The sequence below is a fragment of the Babylonia areolata genome, chromosome 26 (genome assembly GCF_041734735.1).
Source record: "Babylonia areolata isolate BAREFJ2019XMU chromosome 26, ASM4173473v1, whole genome shotgun sequence".
Taxonomy (NCBI): Eukaryota; Metazoa; Mollusca; class Gastropoda; order Neogastropoda; family Buccinidae; genus Babylonia; species Babylonia areolata.
The window spans coordinates 33,198,684-33,217,780 of record NC_134901.1 but is presented as its reverse complement, the minus strand read 5'-3'; the positions used below and the strand labels follow the sequence as shown (position 1 = coordinate 33,217,780).

The 19,097-nt window shown below is 45.5% G+C and overlaps 2 protein-coding genes across 7 annotated transcripts in view; one reads left to right on the top strand and one right to left on the bottom strand.

Moving 5' to 3' along the window:
• Window positions 1-19,097, bottom strand: part of LOC143300447 (E3 ubiquitin-protein ligase Su(dx)-like) — a 96,846-nt gene that overhangs the window by 67,667 nt on the left and 10,082 nt on the right. The window contains exon 1 of one of the 5 annotated variants that reach the window (XM_076614122.1): window positions 7,593-7,644. The exons of 1 other annotated variant lie outside the window; for it this stretch is intronic. The gene's annotated coding sequence lies outside the window, so the exon portion shown is untranslated. Of the gene's footprint in view, window positions 1-5,932; window positions 5,954-7,234; window positions 7,365-7,564; window positions 7,645-19,097 lie in introns of those variants that run through there. 3 more of the 5 variants (XM_076614121.1, XM_076614123.1, XM_076614126.1) reach the window with 3 other exon arrangements.
• The window catches only part of LOC143300448 (RNA-binding protein NOB1-like), a 46,459-nt gene continuing 35,127 nt past the window's right edge, over window positions 7,766-19,097 (top strand). The window contains exons 1-2 of one of the 2 annotated variants that reach the window (XM_076614127.1): window positions 7,776-7,891; window positions 18,535-18,638. In XM_076614127.1, coding sequence (XP_076470242.1) covers window positions 18,546-18,638 — 93 coding nt within the window. In that variant the 5' untranslated portion in view covers window positions 7,776-7,891; window positions 18,535-18,545. Of the gene's footprint in view, window positions 7,892-18,534; window positions 18,639-19,097 lie in introns of both variants that reach the window. The other variant, XM_076614128.1, reaches the window with a different exon arrangement.

The following is a 19,097-nucleotide window of genomic DNA, read 5'->3' as shown; positions in this document are numbered from 1 at the left end:
AACGACTACTTTGTAGTTATGGGCCTGAGGTGAGGGTGAGGGTGAGGGTGAGGTGAGGTGTGTGCGTGCGCGCGCGCGCGCGTGTGTGTGTGTGTGTGTGTGTGTGTGTGTGTATGTGTGTGCGCGCGTGTGTGTGTGGGGGTGGGGGGGTGAGGGTAAGGGTGGGGAGGGGGTGTCTGTGTGTGTGTTTGTGAAAAAAAGAAAATGGAAAGATTCCTATTTCAAGTGTTTTACACCTTTCCAGATCAAAACAAGGAAGTATGTTCATCTACAATTACAATCAAGTAATGTCAGCACAACAGGTGACAACTTCTACTGAGTACACCAGTTCAGGGAGGAGTGGTTCAACTGCTTACTCATTAATGTTTGTGCTTAACAATACTAGTACAGGTTGCTAACTGCAGAGAGGGAGTGGGAGAGAGATACTGACACCCATATATTTCATTGTCCATTAAGCAATTAACCCCAGTGGACAGGGTTAATAATTTCATTCAGCAATATTATACAAAGATACTTTTAGTTTTAAAAATATCACACACTGACACTCACACATTCCTAACACATGAATGCATATGTGTGTGTGTGTACACAGAATAACTGGATCATCTCAGAATCAATCAGTACTTTGTTCAGAGATCTTTTTCGTAAATTACACTGCTTCTTTAATATCATATACTTAGCTAGATTTGTAGTTTTAACATTTTTGTTGTTGTTCGACAAAAAAAAATCTAGGAACATTAGTTGCAACAGACTGATACCTGAAAGATGTTATTTCTATACAAAGCACACTATCCAGAAATCTGCTCCAGGTGTTTTACAAAACACTTTTGTTTATATAACACACTACAACAATGTTACACACACACACCAAAATGTGACAAACAATCCACACACACACACACACACACACGCACACACACACACACGTTGGAGTCTCCCGTCGGACCGAGGGATGAGTAGGCAGGCAGGCTTATCTGTCGGTGTGTGGCCTCATATGGGAGAAGAGGCCAATTCTGGATATGCAGCACTTCCCACAGGTGTTGCAAGGGAAAACATCTCCAGAAGTTGAGCCCTGCTTCCTTCGCTCATGCTTCTCCTTAATGGCCAGCGTTCTCTGGTTTTCAAACGTCTTTATGCCACTAGAGCACAGCATTCTCCAGCAAGAGCGGTCAAGGGCATCAGTTTCCCAGGAAGCGACGTCTATGTCACAGGCTTTGAGGTTTGTCTTCAAGGTGTCCTTGAAGCGCTTGCAGGGTCTTCCAAGTTCGCGGTGGCCTTCCTTTAGTAAAGTAAGGCCACTGCGAACTTGAATTAGCTGGCCATACAAGAGCATCTTCAGGATCCTGCTGTCTGTCATGCGGACAACATGTCCTGTCCAGCATAGCTGGCACTGGATCAGCAGGCTTCCAATGCTGGACAGGCCGCTCCTCTCTAGGACCTGGAGGTTGGAGACCCTGTCTTGCCACTTTATGCCGAGGATCTTTCATAGGCATCTCTGGTGAAACTGCTCAAGTTGCTGAATGTGACGGCGATACGTCGTCCATGTTTCACAGCAGACAACCAGGTGGTCAGCACAACAGCTCTGTAGATTTTGATTCTGGTGCTGAGCCTGATGCCTTTGTTGTTCAACAGCCTGTTGAGTCTGCCAAAGGCGGAGCTGGCCTTGGTGATGCGCAGCGTCACTTCTGCATCAAGGGCTCCGTTGCTGCATAGGGTGCTGCCCAGGTAGCAAAACTTGTCGACTGACTTGATCTCTGTGTCATCTATCTTGATTGCAGGTGAGGGGGAGGCACTGGCATTCTGTGAGCTAGCTGGTTGGTACATGGACTCGGGTCTTGCTGAGGCTGATGGTCAGTCCAAAGCACCTGCAGGAGGTTGAGAACCTATCCATAATGAACTGCATGTCCTCATGGGGGTGTGCAGCAAGCGCACAGTCATCAGCGAAGAAGAACTCTCTCAACAGTACCTCAAACACCTTGGACCTGGTGTGGAGTCACCGCAAGTTGAAAAGTTTGCCATCTGTGTGAAACTGAATGTAGATGCCCCGGTCACAGTCTTGGAAGGCGTCAATCAGCATGGCAGAGAAGAGAATGGAGAACAGTGTGGGTGCCAGGACGCAGCCGTGCTTCACTCCGTTTACCACAGGGAACGGATCTGACATGTCATTATTTTCCTGTACTCTCGCCTGCATGCCATCGTGGAATGACGCAATCAGCTGGATTAGGCTCCCTGGGCAGCCGAACTTTAGGAGGATTTTCCACAGACCACGGCGGTTCACCGTGTTGAAGGCCTTAGTCAGGTCTACAAAGACCATGTGGAGCTCCTTGTTCTGCTCACGGCACTTCTCTTCTATCTGGCGTATGGCAAACACCATTTCACATGTTCCCCTGCCTGAGCGGAAGCCACACTGTGCTTCAGGGATGATTGTGTTTGAGACATGGTCGACCAGTCTGTTCAGTATGATGCGGGTGAAGATCTTGCTGGCGATGCAGAGGAGAGAGATTCAACGGCGGTTATCACAGGATGTTTTGTCTCTCTTCCCTTTGTAAATGTGGACAATTGAAGCATCCTTGAAATCCTGGGGGACCTCCCCTCTCTCCCAGATAGACTGGACCAGAGCAGTCAGCTTGTCTGTCAGCACATCGCCTCCATACTTGTAGATGTCAGCCTGGATTCCATCCACTCCTGGTGCTTTTCCTGACGTCAGTTTCAGGGCCTTCTGGGTCTCGGCCTTGGTGGGAGGGGCAGCTAGTGAGTCATTGACTGGTAGCTGTGGGAGGGCTGCAATTACCTCGTCAGATACAGACGAGTCCCTGTTGAAGAGGGTGTTGAAGTGCTCTGCCCAGAGGGCAAGGATGTCTTTCTTGTCTGTCAGGAGGGTGGTCTGGTCCAAGGCTCGGACAGGGGTTGATCCTGTGACTCTCGGCCCATACACATCTCGGAGACCATCATGGAAGATTTTCATGTCATGAGTATGAGCAGCAGACTGAAGCTCTTCGGACTTTCTCTCCCACCAGGTGTTCTTCATCTCATGCAGCCTCTTCTGTACGAGTTGCTTGGTTTGCAAGAACTGGTTCTCCTTCCTCTGGCAGTCTTTATCAGAAATGTGGTCCTGATGCCGTATATGCAGTGTGTTCAGGAGCTTGGAGATTCCAGAGTCGTTCTTGTCAAACCAGTATTTGTGGCTCCTCTGTACAAAGCTGAGTGTGTCAGCTGCTGCTGTGTACACAGTATCTCTAAAGTTGCTCATACCTCTTCTACATCAGTTGATGCAGGAATTTCTTGGAGAGCTGCTTGGATTTGTTGCTGCAGCACGTCCTTGGTGATAGGGAGGCGGCGGATGTTCAGCTTCCTGGGGGGTTTCTCCCTGGCTGGTTGGAGCTTGCGTGCAAGTCTGATGTTCATCTTGCTGCGTACCAGGCGATGGTCTGACCAACAGACTGCTCATCTCATGCAGTGTGTAATGGAAACATCACCTCTGCCCTCTGTCAGACAATCACATAGCCCAGCATGTGCCACTGCTTGAAGCGGGGGTGCATCCATGAGTTCTTGTACTTGTCCGCTTGTTGGAAGAGAGTGTTGGTGATGGTCAGTCCATGCTGTGTGCAGAGCGAGAGCAAAAGCAGTCCGTTGGAGTTGCACTTGCCAGTGCCGTGCTGTCCTAGGACTTTTTGCCACGAGGAGAAGTCCATGCCGATGTGGGCATTCAAATCCCCAAGGATGATCAGCCTGTCCTTTCTGTCTACCGCTGAAATGGTGCAGCTGAGCTCCTCGTAGAAAGCTTCTTTGATGTCATCAGGGTTGGTCATCGTCAAGCTATAGCAGCTGATGACTGTGGCGAAGCGATCCTTGGACAGCTTCAGACGCAGGGTCATCAGCCTATCGTTTATCCCATGTGGAAGGCTGTTAAGCTGTCGTGCAAGTTTGGTTTGTATGGCAAAGCCCACGCCTCAGGTTCTTAGGATGCCATCTGGCTTCCCAATGCAGTAGAAGGTGTAGCCCCCTCCAACTTCCTCCAGCTGGGTTTCACCGGCAAACCTGGTTTCGCTCAGGGTTGTTATGTCCACCTGGTAATAATCAAGCATTCTAGCAATAAGCGCTGTGCGCCTTTCTGGTCTGTCATCTCTGTCTAAAAAGGTGTGAACATTCCAGGCACCCAGAGTCAGGGCATGACTCCTGGTTCTTTTCTTCTGTTGTTTTCGACTGCTGGTGTTGGATGTCCAAGTAGGTGCGGTTTCCTACTAGGTACTAGGTGAGGCAGGCTTTGTTTAGGAATCCTTTTATCTCCCCTTCCCCATGTGGGGAGAGCAGTCTAACTCACACAATGCATACATTCATTTTAAAATACATGTAAATATACATACATGTACATAACAGCTGCTCTCTACATATACGCACACATATGCACAGACAGACGCACGCATACACAGAGCCATGTGCACGCGCGCACACACACACACACACACAATACACACACGCATGCGATCAAACATACAAACACACACAAATACACATTCGTACAAATGTGTGTGTATACATACATGTATATATATATATTATATATATATATATATATATATATATATATATATATCATTGTATGTATACATACACACAGTCAACCACACACAACACGCAAAGTGGACCTGCCACAACTAAACTTATTGCTGAGGGACGAGGTGAGTTTTGAGACCAGATTTGAAAGAGGCGAGGAAGTCAGAATGATGGAGGTTATCCGAGAGCTTGTTCCACATCTTTGGTGATTGGAAAGAAAATTATCTGTGTCCAAAGGTCTTACTTCTGACGTGTGGTATCCTGAGAAATCGAGTATAAGAGGATGAATGGAGCCGGCAAAATGCAGCATAGATTTGGAGGAGTTCAGAAAGATACTTTGGGCCAGATCCATTGACTGCAGAAAAAGTCAAAGTGAATAGCTTATAGTCCATTCAGTAGAGGCAAGCAAGCTTGAGAAGGGCTGAAATCAACACTTTTAATTCATAACACTGCTGATACATTTGCAATCACAAAGAAGTCAGTGTTTCCCATAATGCACTATAATGCGTCCTTTGCGCACAAAGATCTGAAAAGGACCCCCAGTTTTCAGAACTGCACGTCCCAAGGACAAACATGATTTTAATATCTCAGTCGATCTTTGAGGCTGCCGACTCAACAGTAACACTATCAATGAAGAGTAGATGATACCAAGTGTTTGGGGTTGCGTTCCTTGCTTTTTGCATCAGCATCGGATAACTTTTCGCCGACATGCGTAGTAGTTAGTACTGTGATTTGACCGTAGTTTTCAATGATTCAAGCCTCTGGACTATGGCACTTGCTGGCCATGAAACCTCACACACATACACACATACACATACTAGACCCCATGCAGCAAAAGCCAATAACTTTAGGTGCTGCACCCATATGTCACTGGACAAAATGTGTCACATTTGACGTCAATGCTATTTTGGCATGTTGCTGAAATTAGTCAATGATGCGGCAATACGCTTCATGGCTGCAGTTAGTATTTATTATCTAAATCATGGATCAAAAGCTGAAGTACCGATGATATGTCCGCTTTACCTGCCTGCAGTATGTTTTGTTCAAACCGCGTGTAGGCTATGTCTGTCTCATCTGGACGTCAGTACATTTCGCTACTGCCTTTGTTTTTTTATAACACACACACACACAAACACATGCACATACATACACGGTTTTACTGTCAACGACACACATACACACAGCCACTACACACACAGAGATCATTACACTGACGAACTAACGTGCACACACGTTTCACCATTGCCAGCTTACTTTATATACAATGACACATGTACAAGTACACATACATGCACATGTGCAAAAACACACACAAACCAGCACACATGTACACACAAGCATGCACGCACACACACAAAAAATGCACACGCACACACACCTGCCAGCGCACATGGGCATGTGCACGATTTCCATTCCTGTCCAGTCACTTTTTGTAACAATCACTTTTTAGCATCTGGACTGACAAAAACTTTGTAGTATCAAAATGCAAAACAGCAAAAACTTTAAAGTTTACAACAAAATAATAACGTTAAGCTGGACATAATCAGCCAATAATGCAGCAATACACCAATTGACATGACTGCAGTTATCACTATCACCATTGTTTTAGACACATACACATGCGCGACTGCAGAAACTGACACACAGTCTCTCTCTCTCCAAGTCAATTTACTCACTCAGAGTGCACTGAAAAGAAAACACATGCATGAACACCTTTCCACACACAAATACTCTCTCTCTCTCTTAAAACACATTGTTGAAGTGAACACACACACAATATTATATATATATATATATATCGAGAGAGAGAGTGAGAGGTGTAAACAAAGGCTTGCATTGAAAAGAATACACATGCATGCAGTGATGCTCTTATAAACTCTCTCTTGCTCACTCCCTCTCTCTATGGATATGACAATTAACTAATTCAGTGGTTCACCATGCACCTATTGAATACTTTTAAAGATGAAAATTCATCTTTTTGACTGCAGGACAGCCTTCCAAATGTCCAACTCCAAGTGTAGAATTTCAGTTATTTGCTTCAAGGGGTCAGCCAATTTGCTTATCTTGTGTTTTAGCATGTCTTGACAAATTAAAACCAGAGAGGTTTGTTTAGTAAAAGCAAGTGACAGTAACGTTTATAATCCTATCTGAATAACAGACAAACACTGTGGCTGAGATAGTGACAATTCGCAATGAGATAAATTGATAGTTCACCCAAAACAGGCTGACTGAAAACAAGAAAAGTCTTCAACTTGACAAGGCATTATCCCTGTGTTTTATGTGCGTGTGTACGCGATTGTAAGTGGTTATTTTTAATTTAACATGGGGACCCTGAAAAATCCTGGAAGGACCCCCCAAAATTTACAATGAGGGTCCCTGAGACCCTTACATTTTATCTTCATGGGAAACACTGGAAGTGAAAACTGCAGTACTAACTACTAAACTAGTATTGTTCAGTAATAATACTATGTTCGATATAATGTGATGTAACATGAGACAGGTCTAGGAATGAGGTTGACTCTACTCCATTGTACATAGCACTTGTTTTATACATTATCACTAACTCACATGCTTCTAAAGTAATGAAAGTGTTGTGAAACATGTGTCGTAACACAGTGACACAGCGATTATATTTGTACTTTTTGTAAAGAAATAAAAGTACCAGTGGTCAAAAACATACTTTTCTTTCCATATAGATTCCTCTTCCTTTTTCGGCGAGAAAATTTGTCGTTTTCTTAATACAGTCTTTGACACTTGGGACATGGGGTGCCTTGGGCCGTAGGGTGATCATGTCAACAGCTGCACTGCATTCTGAAGATTGGTTAAGTATGTGTTAGTACTGTTTCTGTTCTCGTGTAAACTCTACAAGTGCTTCTGCTGTAAACGAACTCAGAAGGTCAATCATTCATAAATATACCATGGTCATAAATTCCTCCAGCTAGTAAAATGTTAGGTCATTCTTCAGAAATCGTCAAAAATATATATCTTCGTAATATGATCACATACGAACCTCCGTGAGTACGAAAAATCAAACAAACCACTATTTGTTGGCTCTGTGTTTAGCTTGCGATGTTGGCCACCATTGCTGGTCATGTGACTAATGACGTAAATGTATCTATTTGTGAATTTTATTGATAATTCCCTTTATCTATATTCTTGACTCGCTTGCACAATGTCATTCCTAATCATAACTTCGATCAAAAAAAGAAGCTGCACAAATAGGTGATATTTTTCACGTGCACGTGATTACTCCCTGACATTACAAACTAAGATGGCGACGAGTGTGGAACACGTTGTGGTTGATGCTGGTGGCTTTATTCGCAACGCTCCCATCAGGGTGAGAAATTATGTATATGTCTTCGCTTTATTTGAATAGAAGTTGTAAATAGAATACTTTCTGTTCATTATAGTGCGCCCCCTAATCAGACCTGTGCAGACTAACGAAACTCGTGTGCAGGCACTCACGTGTTACGTGTTCTCAACGATTGCATGTCTCCGGTGAAACTGCCCACAAAGCTGGGCAAATTCTTGCCAGAAGTCTGTTTTGTAATTTTCCATTCTGTCAGGACAGTCATCTAGAAAATACTATTCAGTGAAAATGAGGATGTGCAGCACTGAGCAATAAAGCTGTTGTCATCTTTGAGATATGCCCTTATCATTTCGGGGGTCTGACGATTCTGAGATTGCCAATCCTGGAACACCAGCGCAGTCAAGGGGATATGGACAGGGTATATAATTATAAATACCTCCAGGGTTATCATGACGTTAAGCTGCCAAAGTCTGCTTGTGGAAGAGACCTACAGGGACGCAGCTGAAACTCCTGAAAAAAAACTTATGTAGGCTTAACCCTCAAAGTGCTGGATATAATAAAACATACATACAGAAATCATGCTTAAAACAAAGGGATTGTTTGCCTCCGCTACCTGTGCTCTGATTTGGGGCATTTGTATGCTTATCAGTAAGAATAAATAGGTAAACCTATACATTTTTGGGAAGTAGAGTGAATGAAGAATCAGATAAAAGCAAGAAAAAGGCTGTACCTTGTATGTAGTTGGAGATATTCCATAGGATATAATTAACAAATTTTGCACACTTGTTTTCCAAAAATGTCAACCACAATGTTTATAGGTATTTTCACATCTTTTACAGAGTCAAAATCTCAAAATTGGAATTAAACTGTACAAAAAATGTTCTGGCTGCAGAATCATGATATGAATATAACTGAAACAATGAAATTATAAGCATTGTATTATTTGTTTGAGACACACCCACCGATGCCACGCACGCGCACATCTACAATACTTTATGCATTCACAGGCAATAACAGAAATAAATGTTTTCTTTTAGCTCATGTTGCTTTCAAAAGCAGCAAGAATGCTTTAAATCAAAATAATTTCCAGTTTTCTATCTTGATTTGGTCAAGAAATCGCAATAGATCCACCCCTCCCCACCCCCATCACCCACCCCCCAGTTTTTGTAGCTGGAGACACAAAACTGAATGAACAACAAGCAAGCCAGCATACCCAAGTGTCAAAATAACAAAGCCGTTTTCACCAGAATCCCTGTCAGCAAACGAATCATCACTGGTGACAAGGTCACTCATTTCCTGAGTTTTGTCAACTTCAGTGTCACTCATTGTTTACAAAAAATACGATCTGGACTTGTAAACTCGGTCAAAGTTTGTGCAAACACAAGCAGGGAGGCAGTAACACCAGAACGAGGCAGTTTTACGAAGGCTGCTGAGCATAGCCGTACATGTCGGACCTTATGTAAACAGAGCCACAATCGTGGCCCATCGCACTTCACCGGGAAAGCCACGATCGTGGCTCATCGCGCTCTCCGGGTTAATAGTAGAGGATCTTTCTTCTCAGACAGGGTCGTTTCCCTCAGGAACACCTTGACAGATTGCATAGTAACACTTACAGCACCCCCTATGGACTTCTTTAAGAATTGGCCCAACTGTCATTGGAAAAATCTGCCTACTCTGTACTCACCAGAATGTCAAGATTAGGTAGATTAAGACACTATAGTATAATGTAAAAGGTTTTTGCTTAGTAAAATTTGCATGCTGCTGTGTAGTTCTTACTCAGCAGAATGACTAACAGGCCCTTTGGAAGGGGGCTTCAAACATAATACAAGTCAAGTAATTGAGTATGGCTTAATCAGGGTTGAGGTTTAGTGTTAGTAATCGGCCATTGAAGCATACAATTTTGAAATCGCCTATCAGTGTGGCAGCCAGTCAGTCAGCTGACTCGCTCATTTTTTGCAAAATCAGTGATGCCAAGAGGGCTTTTGTAGATTTCTATTTTCCCCTTCAAAACAAATGAGATAAACTCTGAAATATATATATCTTTATAGTTAAGATAGCCACTGAAAGATGTAATTAAAATTGTCACCGTTGTTTCTCTACGGTTTGACATACAGCATGGTTCGGAGAGCGCATGCGCGAGGTGGTCACTGTCATCTCCGATCGGCTGCAAGTTTTCCGACGAAATTCATTATTTTCTTAGCAAAGTTGTGTTCCCAAATTCAATAACTGGGTGGTCTAAAGTTATATAGACCATTTCGTCGCTGCATTTACCCAAAATTGTATCCCTACCTGTAAGAAAGACTGTGAGTTTGTTGCCATTTTAACCACAGCGGCCATTGAACTTTTTGATCGATGCAACAACTGTGCCAGGACTTTTTGACCTTTGACTATTGTTGAAATGCGAGCTTGTACTGACAACACAAGGCAGGTACGTAGATTTATATTGTTCTTTATGCTCCACAACTGAAGAAGGTCACAAACTGTACTACAGTGGCAAAGAAGACCGCCACGAGCATGGGGTAGGCTTCCTCGTCCTCAAGAACATCACAAACTGCATCTTGGGATGTCGCCCAGTTTCAAGCCGCATCATCACCATTCGGCTCAAAGCCTCACCATTCAACATCACGATCATACAGGCGTACGCACCTACCTCTGACTACGAGGACAGCGAGGTTGAGGCATTCTACGACCAACTACAAGACATCGTGAACCAAGCACCACGGAAGGACATACTTGTGGTGCAGGTTGGAGCAGACGCACAGCCAAACTGGCAATGCAACTGCGGTCCTTTCTGCAATGAGGCATCCAACGACAGAGGTCTCAGATTGTTGGAGTTTGCCAGATACAATGACCTCATATTGGCAAACACACTTGGAGCGCACAAAAAATCCAGAAGATGGACCTGGCAAAGCCCTGGCGGAGACTACAACAACCAGATCGACTACATCCTGGTGAAGAAACGCTTTCGGTCCTACATCAACATCGCCAGGACCAGAAGCTTCCCAGGGGCAGACGTGGGCAGCAACCACAACCTGGTCATGATGACCTTCCGACTCCGCCTCAAGAAGATCGCAAAGCAAGGTACCACACGAATGTGATTCGACCTCGAGAAACTGAAAGACCCAGAGGTTGCAGAATCTTTCAAAGCCATGATTGGAGGAAAATTCGCCGCACTGACCATCTTGCAGGACGAAGAGGTGAACATCGACAGAGAAACAACTGCATTTAACACTGCAGTGACTGAGACTGCCAAAGAAGTTCTGGGCACAAAACGACCAGTGAAGAAGCCCTGGGTCACCCCTGACATCCTCGACCTATGCGATAAACGAAGAGCACTGAAGAACAAGAAAGGCACCCCTGAAGGAACAAACAAATACAGGACCGCCAACAACAAGGTCAAATCCAGCATGAGAAAAGCAAAAGAAAACTGGATAGAACAACAGTGCTCAGAGATTGAAGACAACCTGCAAAAGAACAACTCAAAAAGAGCGTACGCAACTGTCAAAAACTTGACAACAACCAAGCAAGGACGAGTCAGCACCATCCAGGACAAATCAGGGAAATGCCTCATTGAAGAAAAAGACATCCTACAGCGCTGGACTGAATATTGCTCCGAGTTGTACAACCATGACACCAAAGGTGACACTTCAGTTCTGAACTGTCCCCCATCAACCAACAACGACAGCCAGCCAATTCTTCAGGAAGAAGTAGAGGCAGCAGTGAAGACACTGAAAGCAGGGAAGTCAGCTGGCGTTGACAGCATTCCCGCCGAACTGATTCAAGCTGGAGGCGAAGCGGTGATTGATGCCCTCACTACCATCTGTAATAAGATCCTGCAGACGGGAGAGTGGCCAACCACCTGGACACAATCATTGGTCATCACAATCCCCAAGAAGGGCAGTCTACAACAGTGCAAAAACTACCGCACTATCAGCCTAATCAGCCACCCCAGCAAGGTCATGCTAAAGGTCCTTCTCAACCGACTGAAGCCGCAAGCAGAAATGATCATCGCTGAAGAGCAGACCGGCTTCAGAGCAGGGAGAAGCACAACAGAACAAATCTTCAACCTGCGCTTGCTGTGCGAGAAATATCTCCAGCACCAAAGAGACCTCTACCACGTCTTCATTGACTTCAAGAAGGCGTTCGACAGGGTATGGCACGCTGCCTTATGGGCCACCATGCACAAATTCAGCATCAGTGAAGACATCATCCAAGCCATACAGAACCTATACGAAAGAGCAACCAGTGCAGTCCTCTTCAATGGTAGCACGGGTAACTGGTTTAGAACCACGGTCGGAGTCAGACAGGGCTGTCTACTCTCTCCCACTCTCTTCAACCTCTTTCTTGAAAGGATCATGACTGACGCCCTGGAAGATCATGTGGGAACTGTCAGCATTGGAGGCAGAGTCATCACCAACCTGCGCTTTGCCGATGACATTGATGGCCTGGCAGGAGAAGAGAAAGAACTCGAAGAACTCGTGCACAAACTTGACAAGACATCATCAGCCTACGGCATGGAGATCAGTGCCGAGAAGACCAAGGTTATGACCAACAACAGCCAAGGCGTAACGTCCAACTTGCACGTAAACGGTGAAAAACTGGAAGAAGTCTCCTCCTTCAAATACTTGGATGCCATTGTGTCAGACGAGGGTTCGAAACCAGAGGTCCTGTCCAGAATCGCGCAGACTACTGCCACACTGAGTCGACTGAAGACTATATGGAAGGACAAAAAGATCTCCCTCTCGTCCAAAATCAGACTAATGCGCTCCCTCATCTTCTCAATATTTCTATACGCTTGCGAATCCTGGACCCTCACTGCAGAACTCCAGAGAAGAATCCAGGCCCTGGAAATGAGATGCTTCCGCAAGATCCTGAACATTACATACAAAGACCACATCACAAATGAGGAAGTCAAAAGAAGAGTCCAAAACGCCATTGGCCCATTCAAAGACCTGCTAACCACAGTGAAGGAACGCAAGCTCCGCTGGTATGGACACGTCATACGATCAGACGGCCTAGCCAAGACCATCCTGCAGGGTACCGTACAAGGAAGGAGGAAGAGAGGCAGACAGAGAAAGCGGTGGGAGGACAACATCAAAGAGTGGACGGGCCTGCCATTTGCCACAACTCAAAGGGCCGCTGAGGACCGAGGCAGGTGGCGCGAGCTGACCAGGCAGTCATCCATGGTGCCCCAACGACCCACCCACTGGTCAAGGGATAGATGAGATGAGATGAGATGCTCCACAGCAACAAAATCGCCAACATGAACAACCAGAGCAGAAGAGGCAGGAACTAAGGCCAGAGAGGGAGCTATTTTAGTTTTGCGATCGTCATACTTCACAGCTCCTGACCAGTCTGTACGCAGTGCTAAAGTACTATATACAGAGAATTCAGAAATTTTACATCGCCCCAGTCATGCCTGATACCCTTGACAATATATTGTAGCCCCACAAAACCAATACCAGTGCTTCTAGCTCTAATAGTGCTTGTACACTGTACACTGCCACACCAACTAGCATTCAGGGAAGGCATCACCATGAGTGTCACTTCATCCCAAACTTCACAGAACACAGAACAGTCCCGAGATCAGTGATCAAACCAATGAATCTTCACATTACCCATGTGGAACTTGTGACTTGGAGGTTAGATGGGACCAAAGGGGAGTTGCGTGTGAGTCGTGTGGACACTGGTTTCACGCTTCATGTGAGAATATTGGCACCAAATCGTACAGCCGTTTGAATTCGAGTGAGGTATCATGGCACTGCATCCTCTGCGGGAAACCAAACTACAGCACCACTGCTTATGACCTGTTTGGAGTTGAGCACTCAGAATGGAATTCACTGTCAGATACCACGCTGTCTGTCCCACATGCGAGTTCTTAGTTCAAACCGATGCATGTTTCCACACCCACACGGGCAAGTAGGCAAGATAAGCAAAAACACAGACCCCTGAGTGTGTTAAATATTAACTTTCACTCCACAGTTGGCAAACGAGCTGAGATCCTCAATCTCATCGAAAGTACGAAACCCGACATCGTAATCGGAACAGAAACCTGGTTGGACGGTGATGTAAAGGACAGTGAAGTTTTTCCTGACCAGTATAGACTTTATAGAAAAGACAGAAACAGAGAGGGTGGAGGTGTGTTGGTGGCAGTCAGGGAATCACTGAAGAGTGCCTGAGCACCGGAGGTGGAAACAAAGTGTGAGATAGCTTGGATCAAGATCCACACAAACGAGAGAAAGACCCTATATGTGGGTGCATACTACCGACCAGATAAAGGGGATGCAGAGAGTCTTCAGCACTTTGAAGTATCACTGAGGCGCGCCAGACACACTAAGGCAAACATTCTCATTGCAGGGGATTTCAACTTCCCAGGCTGGGAGTGGAGTAGTATGACATTGAAAAAAAGGCACCAAGTATGTTGAGCTCCACACACACTTTGCAGATCTCCTGAATGATGTGGGCATGGAGCAAGTTGTTCAAGAGCCAACACACCTGGAGAACACCCTTGACCTGGTACTGACAAACTCCCCCCACTTGATTCCAAGAGTAAATGTGATACCCGGCCTGTCAGATCACGACATTGTATTTTGTTAGTTCCAGACAAAAGTGACATTGGGACGTCAACCCCAGAGGCAAATCCCTCTGTACCAGAAAGCCAACTGGGACGGCATGAGGAGTGACATGAGTGACCTTCACACAAAGCTGCTGGAGGCAGACACAGACACCCTGGTAGAGGAAATTTGGACCACTTTCAAGGACAGCATACATTCCAGCATCAAGACCAATATTCCTCATGAACTGTCGAAACCAAAACTGAAGACCCCATGGTTGAATACTGACCTGAGACGTCTCATACGGAAAAGAGACAAGGTGTACAAGAAGATGAAGAAGAACGGCTCTGAAGACCAAAGAACACAGATGCATGCCCTTAGAAGAGAGGTGCAGAGAAAGCTCAGAAGAGCACACTGGAACTATGTCAGCCAACTCTTTGAACAGCGAGAAGAGGAGAGCACAAAAACCGAGTCGTCCAAGCGTTTTTGGACATATGTCAACCACCAGAGGTCGTCACAGACTGGAATCCCCCCACTCAAGGTCAATGGACGCCTAATAACCGACTCCAAGGAGTAGGCACAAGCATTGAATGCCTAGTTTAACCAGGCCCTCAGTGATGGCAAGACCTACACAGAGGAGGAGTTCTACAAGAAGTGTTCCATGACACGTGAAGCCTCCCACTACCCGACCATTAGTGACATCACTATTTCAGAACAAGGAGTAAAAACCCTACTTGCAAACCTAAACCCAGGCAAAGCATCGGGGTCCGACAACATCCCACCACGTGTGCTGAAGGAACTGTCAGGAGAGTTAGCCCCAGTCCTCACCATCATCTACGCAACCTCACTATATCAGAGTACAGTGCTGAGGGACTGGAGAGAAACCATAGTGACACCCGTCTTCAAGAAAGGGGAACACTATGAGCCCAGTAACTATAGGCCTGTTTCGCTGACCAGCGTCCCGTGCAAAGTGATGGAGCACATTGTGGTGAGCCACCTGATGAAGCACCTAGAGACAAACCAGATCCTGAGCCCTCGCCAACACGGATTCCGCAAGCATCGCTCCTGCGAAACACAGCTCCTCGAGTTCAGTGAGCAGATGACGGAGACCATGGAAAGAGGCCTTCAAAGTGACATGGTCGTAATGGACTTTGAGAAGGCATTCGACAAAGTGAATCACAGCCTCCTCTGTCATAAACTGAAGCACTACGGTGTCAGAGGCCAGCTGAATACATGGCTTAGAAGCCTACTCCAAGATCGTCGACAGGCTGTGGTGGTGGACGGTGCATCGTCAGACTTCATCCCGGTGAAGTCCGGAGTACCGCAGGGCTCAGTCGTCGGGCCATCCCTGTTCCTCACGTACATAAACGACCTTCCTGAAAAGGTGGAATCGGACAGTCACCTTTTTGCAGATGACACTCTTCTCCACAGAAACATCGCATCATCCGAGGATCAGGGCATCCTACAGGAGGACTTGCACCGACTGGAAGACTGGGAGAGCCAGTGGGACACGTCGTTTCACCCGAAGAAGTGCAACATCCTCAACATGACGCAATGTAGAACAGTGAGGGAGAGCTCCTACACCCTGCACGGCCACACATTGGAGACAGTCAGCTCCACGAAGTACCTCGGATTGATGGTACAGAGCAACAGCAGCTGGGATGCACATACCGATGCCATAGCTGCAAAGGCCAACTGCACACTGGGTTTCCTTCATAGGAACCTGAAGATCGGCTCCACCACCATCAAAGAAAGAGCCTACAAGTCCCTCGTCAGGCCCATCCTCGAGTACGCCTCCACTGTATGAGACCCCCACCAAAAAGACATCAGCAAGCTCGAGGCAGTACAACACAGAGCGGCGAGATTCATCCTAAACCGACACAGAAACACCTCAAGTGTTGAAAATATGCTGGAACAACTAAAGTGGCCCAAACTACAACAGTGAAGGAAATCAGCTAGACTCAACATGCTCTACAAAATCCGTCACAACGTGGCCAAAGTCAAGACAAACAACCTCATACCAAAGAACAGAAGAGGGAGAGGCCACAACCAGGCGTACAGAATACCATCATGCCGCACTGACTACCGGAAATTCTCATTCCTGCCATATATCGTCAGAGAGTGGAACTCACTACCAGTAGCTACTGTCACCGCCCCTTCCCTTGAGGCTTTTGCCTCAAGGATGACCCGAATGTCTTAGTAAAAGCCCTGTCCCGCCATCATCCAAAGTGTCAAGTGAGGGACTAGGGCTCTGCCGGTCGGGGCTTGACCCCGGGGGCTGCTTTGGTAGCCGGAAAGGCCTGGTCCTGATGCCTGAAACAGATGATGGCTTCCCCCCCACCCCCGCCCACCCACCCCTGGGCCCACCATCTTTCTACCCCCTCCATCCCATCACCTAGGAAGGTGGGTCATGCTGCTGCGCTCCTCCCCATTATGGTGTCAGAATGGTCAACGTGATGACGATGGACTCCTAACAGGAAGAAGAAGAAGAACACACACACAAAAAAGTCAAAACTTGTTGCGAGCCAGGAAACATAACGAGGAATGTTAAAGCAAAGGCATAGTTGCTTGCGTGTTGTGAACTGCGGCAGACTACAGTGTCAGTTTAGCTTTTAACCATCCCACCAGACTCTATGTTTGATGTCTTTGATGTATAGTAGAACATCTAGTGTGGAGCATTCCGACGAAATAAGCTGCCTAAAGTCGAGAAAGATAAAGTGAGTATTCAGAATAGTTGTACCTGAGCATTTGGAGAGTTTGGATATGAAATATTTCTTAAATGTTTGGGGGCTTACATGTTTACCTCATTGATGTTATGCAAAATTTGGTGAGTTGGTCCTTTCAAGTAAAATCGAGATCTGATCAAATACCTAAAATTGCACTTTTACATGCAGTCCCATTTTTGTTTCATCACTTAACCAGTTCAGTGCCAGAGAATTTTGTATTAAGAAGAAAAAGTTATCTCCACTTGCCTGGGAATTTTGAAGATTCAGGGGTAATAATCTTATTTTAATTCTAGCACATAAACTATAGGAGATACATATCAAAAGTAAACATTTTTGTAAACGAAAATGAAAACAATGTGGATTTTAAATTCAGGTTTTTTCTCCAATAATTTTGTATCTATGTAATGGATCAAGTGAATGGTAAGGGTTGTTTAATTTATTAATTTTGATAATAGGATTTAGTAACTAAAATATTAAAAGGAATATAAATATTTTTGGATCTATCTTGGATTATATCCTGTCATGGATTAAAATCTTGTGGGCGACGCCAATTTTGTAACCAACCATAAACTGAGTAATATATTATAAAGGGGTTACAAAAGAATAAATGAATTACTGAAATTAGACAGGATTAAAAGAGTGGAAGGGCCAAGGACATATTGAGGCCAGTCACAAAGGGGTTTTCTGTTGTTTTATTTTACACTAGTGAATTAGGAAAAGAAGAAGATAAAAAGACAGTGCAGTAGAATGTTAGGCAGCTGGTGGTGTGCGACACTTGATGTGTGCTTGAGAGCGGCACATCGGAAAGTGGCTGGCTGTATGCTGGATGCCTAACAGCTTTTTTTTTCAAATTCAAATTTGAATAGTGTTACGCCACATGAGTTACCTCAACAGGTCAATGGTTGGACACCGTCACTGTAGTAAAACTGTCATCTGCTTCACAGCATGTGCTGTGAGTGTGATTTGAACTACTGTTATCGTAGCCAGCTGCTCTAGATGATTATTATTCAGGCATTTCAAAATGAAGACAATCATTTTTATGCATTAAAAAGTCTGATTTCCACCTCCACAGAATGACACCCAGAAAGAGAACAAGCAAAATTTATCTGGAAATAGCTTACTATATATGTCTGATGATACCTGTAAAAGAGTATAATTATAAAATGGCTTATGAGTTTATGATAACAATAACTGTCCCAGCAAACACATACATGGGTTCAGTCAAGATAAAAAAATAATTATGATTTAATTACACATACTTAACCGTGACCGAACTAGCCTGTACGGCCTAGGCTGACCCCTGGGTTGTGGCCTGGGTTGTGCTCTGGCGTTTGACGGTGTGGACTGGCGCGGGTGCGGTCCGAAGGAGGTAATGTTGCTATGCCTGAAGGTGTAGGGCTGATGCCGTTGAGCATGCCGCGGGTGTGCCAGAGTGCGGAGAGGGCCTGCGCCGAGGACAAGGTCCCTACCCAAGTCTGCACTAGTTGGGTCACGGTAAGTATGTTATTTAAACGTAATTTTAGATAGAAAATTTCCTTTATGTTCTCAGAAAGTGAGCCGTCAAGTTTTTCTCACACCTAAGAACATTCAGGAGGTGAGAGCGCTTTGGTGATGGTCCCTCCTGGTTATTACTGATCCGACAAGTGTCTGCTGTGCATCCACTTTCTCTCCTCTATAAATAATTTGGTCAACTGATCAGGGGCAAAAAGCGTGAAAATGTAAAAATGTGATTCCCGTCTGTCATCTGTCAACCCTGTGTTTTAAGAAGATCGTGGATTACTGGCTCCTCCCGAAACCTGGAGGGGGTCAGGCTGGTGTTCTCCTGACCCACTCCCGGGAGGGTCACTACCTTGTCGTGGTCGGGAGGCTTAGTGGCCAGTGATCGAGCGAGCTATGTCGGCGGGGGCATCAGTGCTTCTTGGGGTTTGGTGCTCTGATCCCAGGTCTTAATTG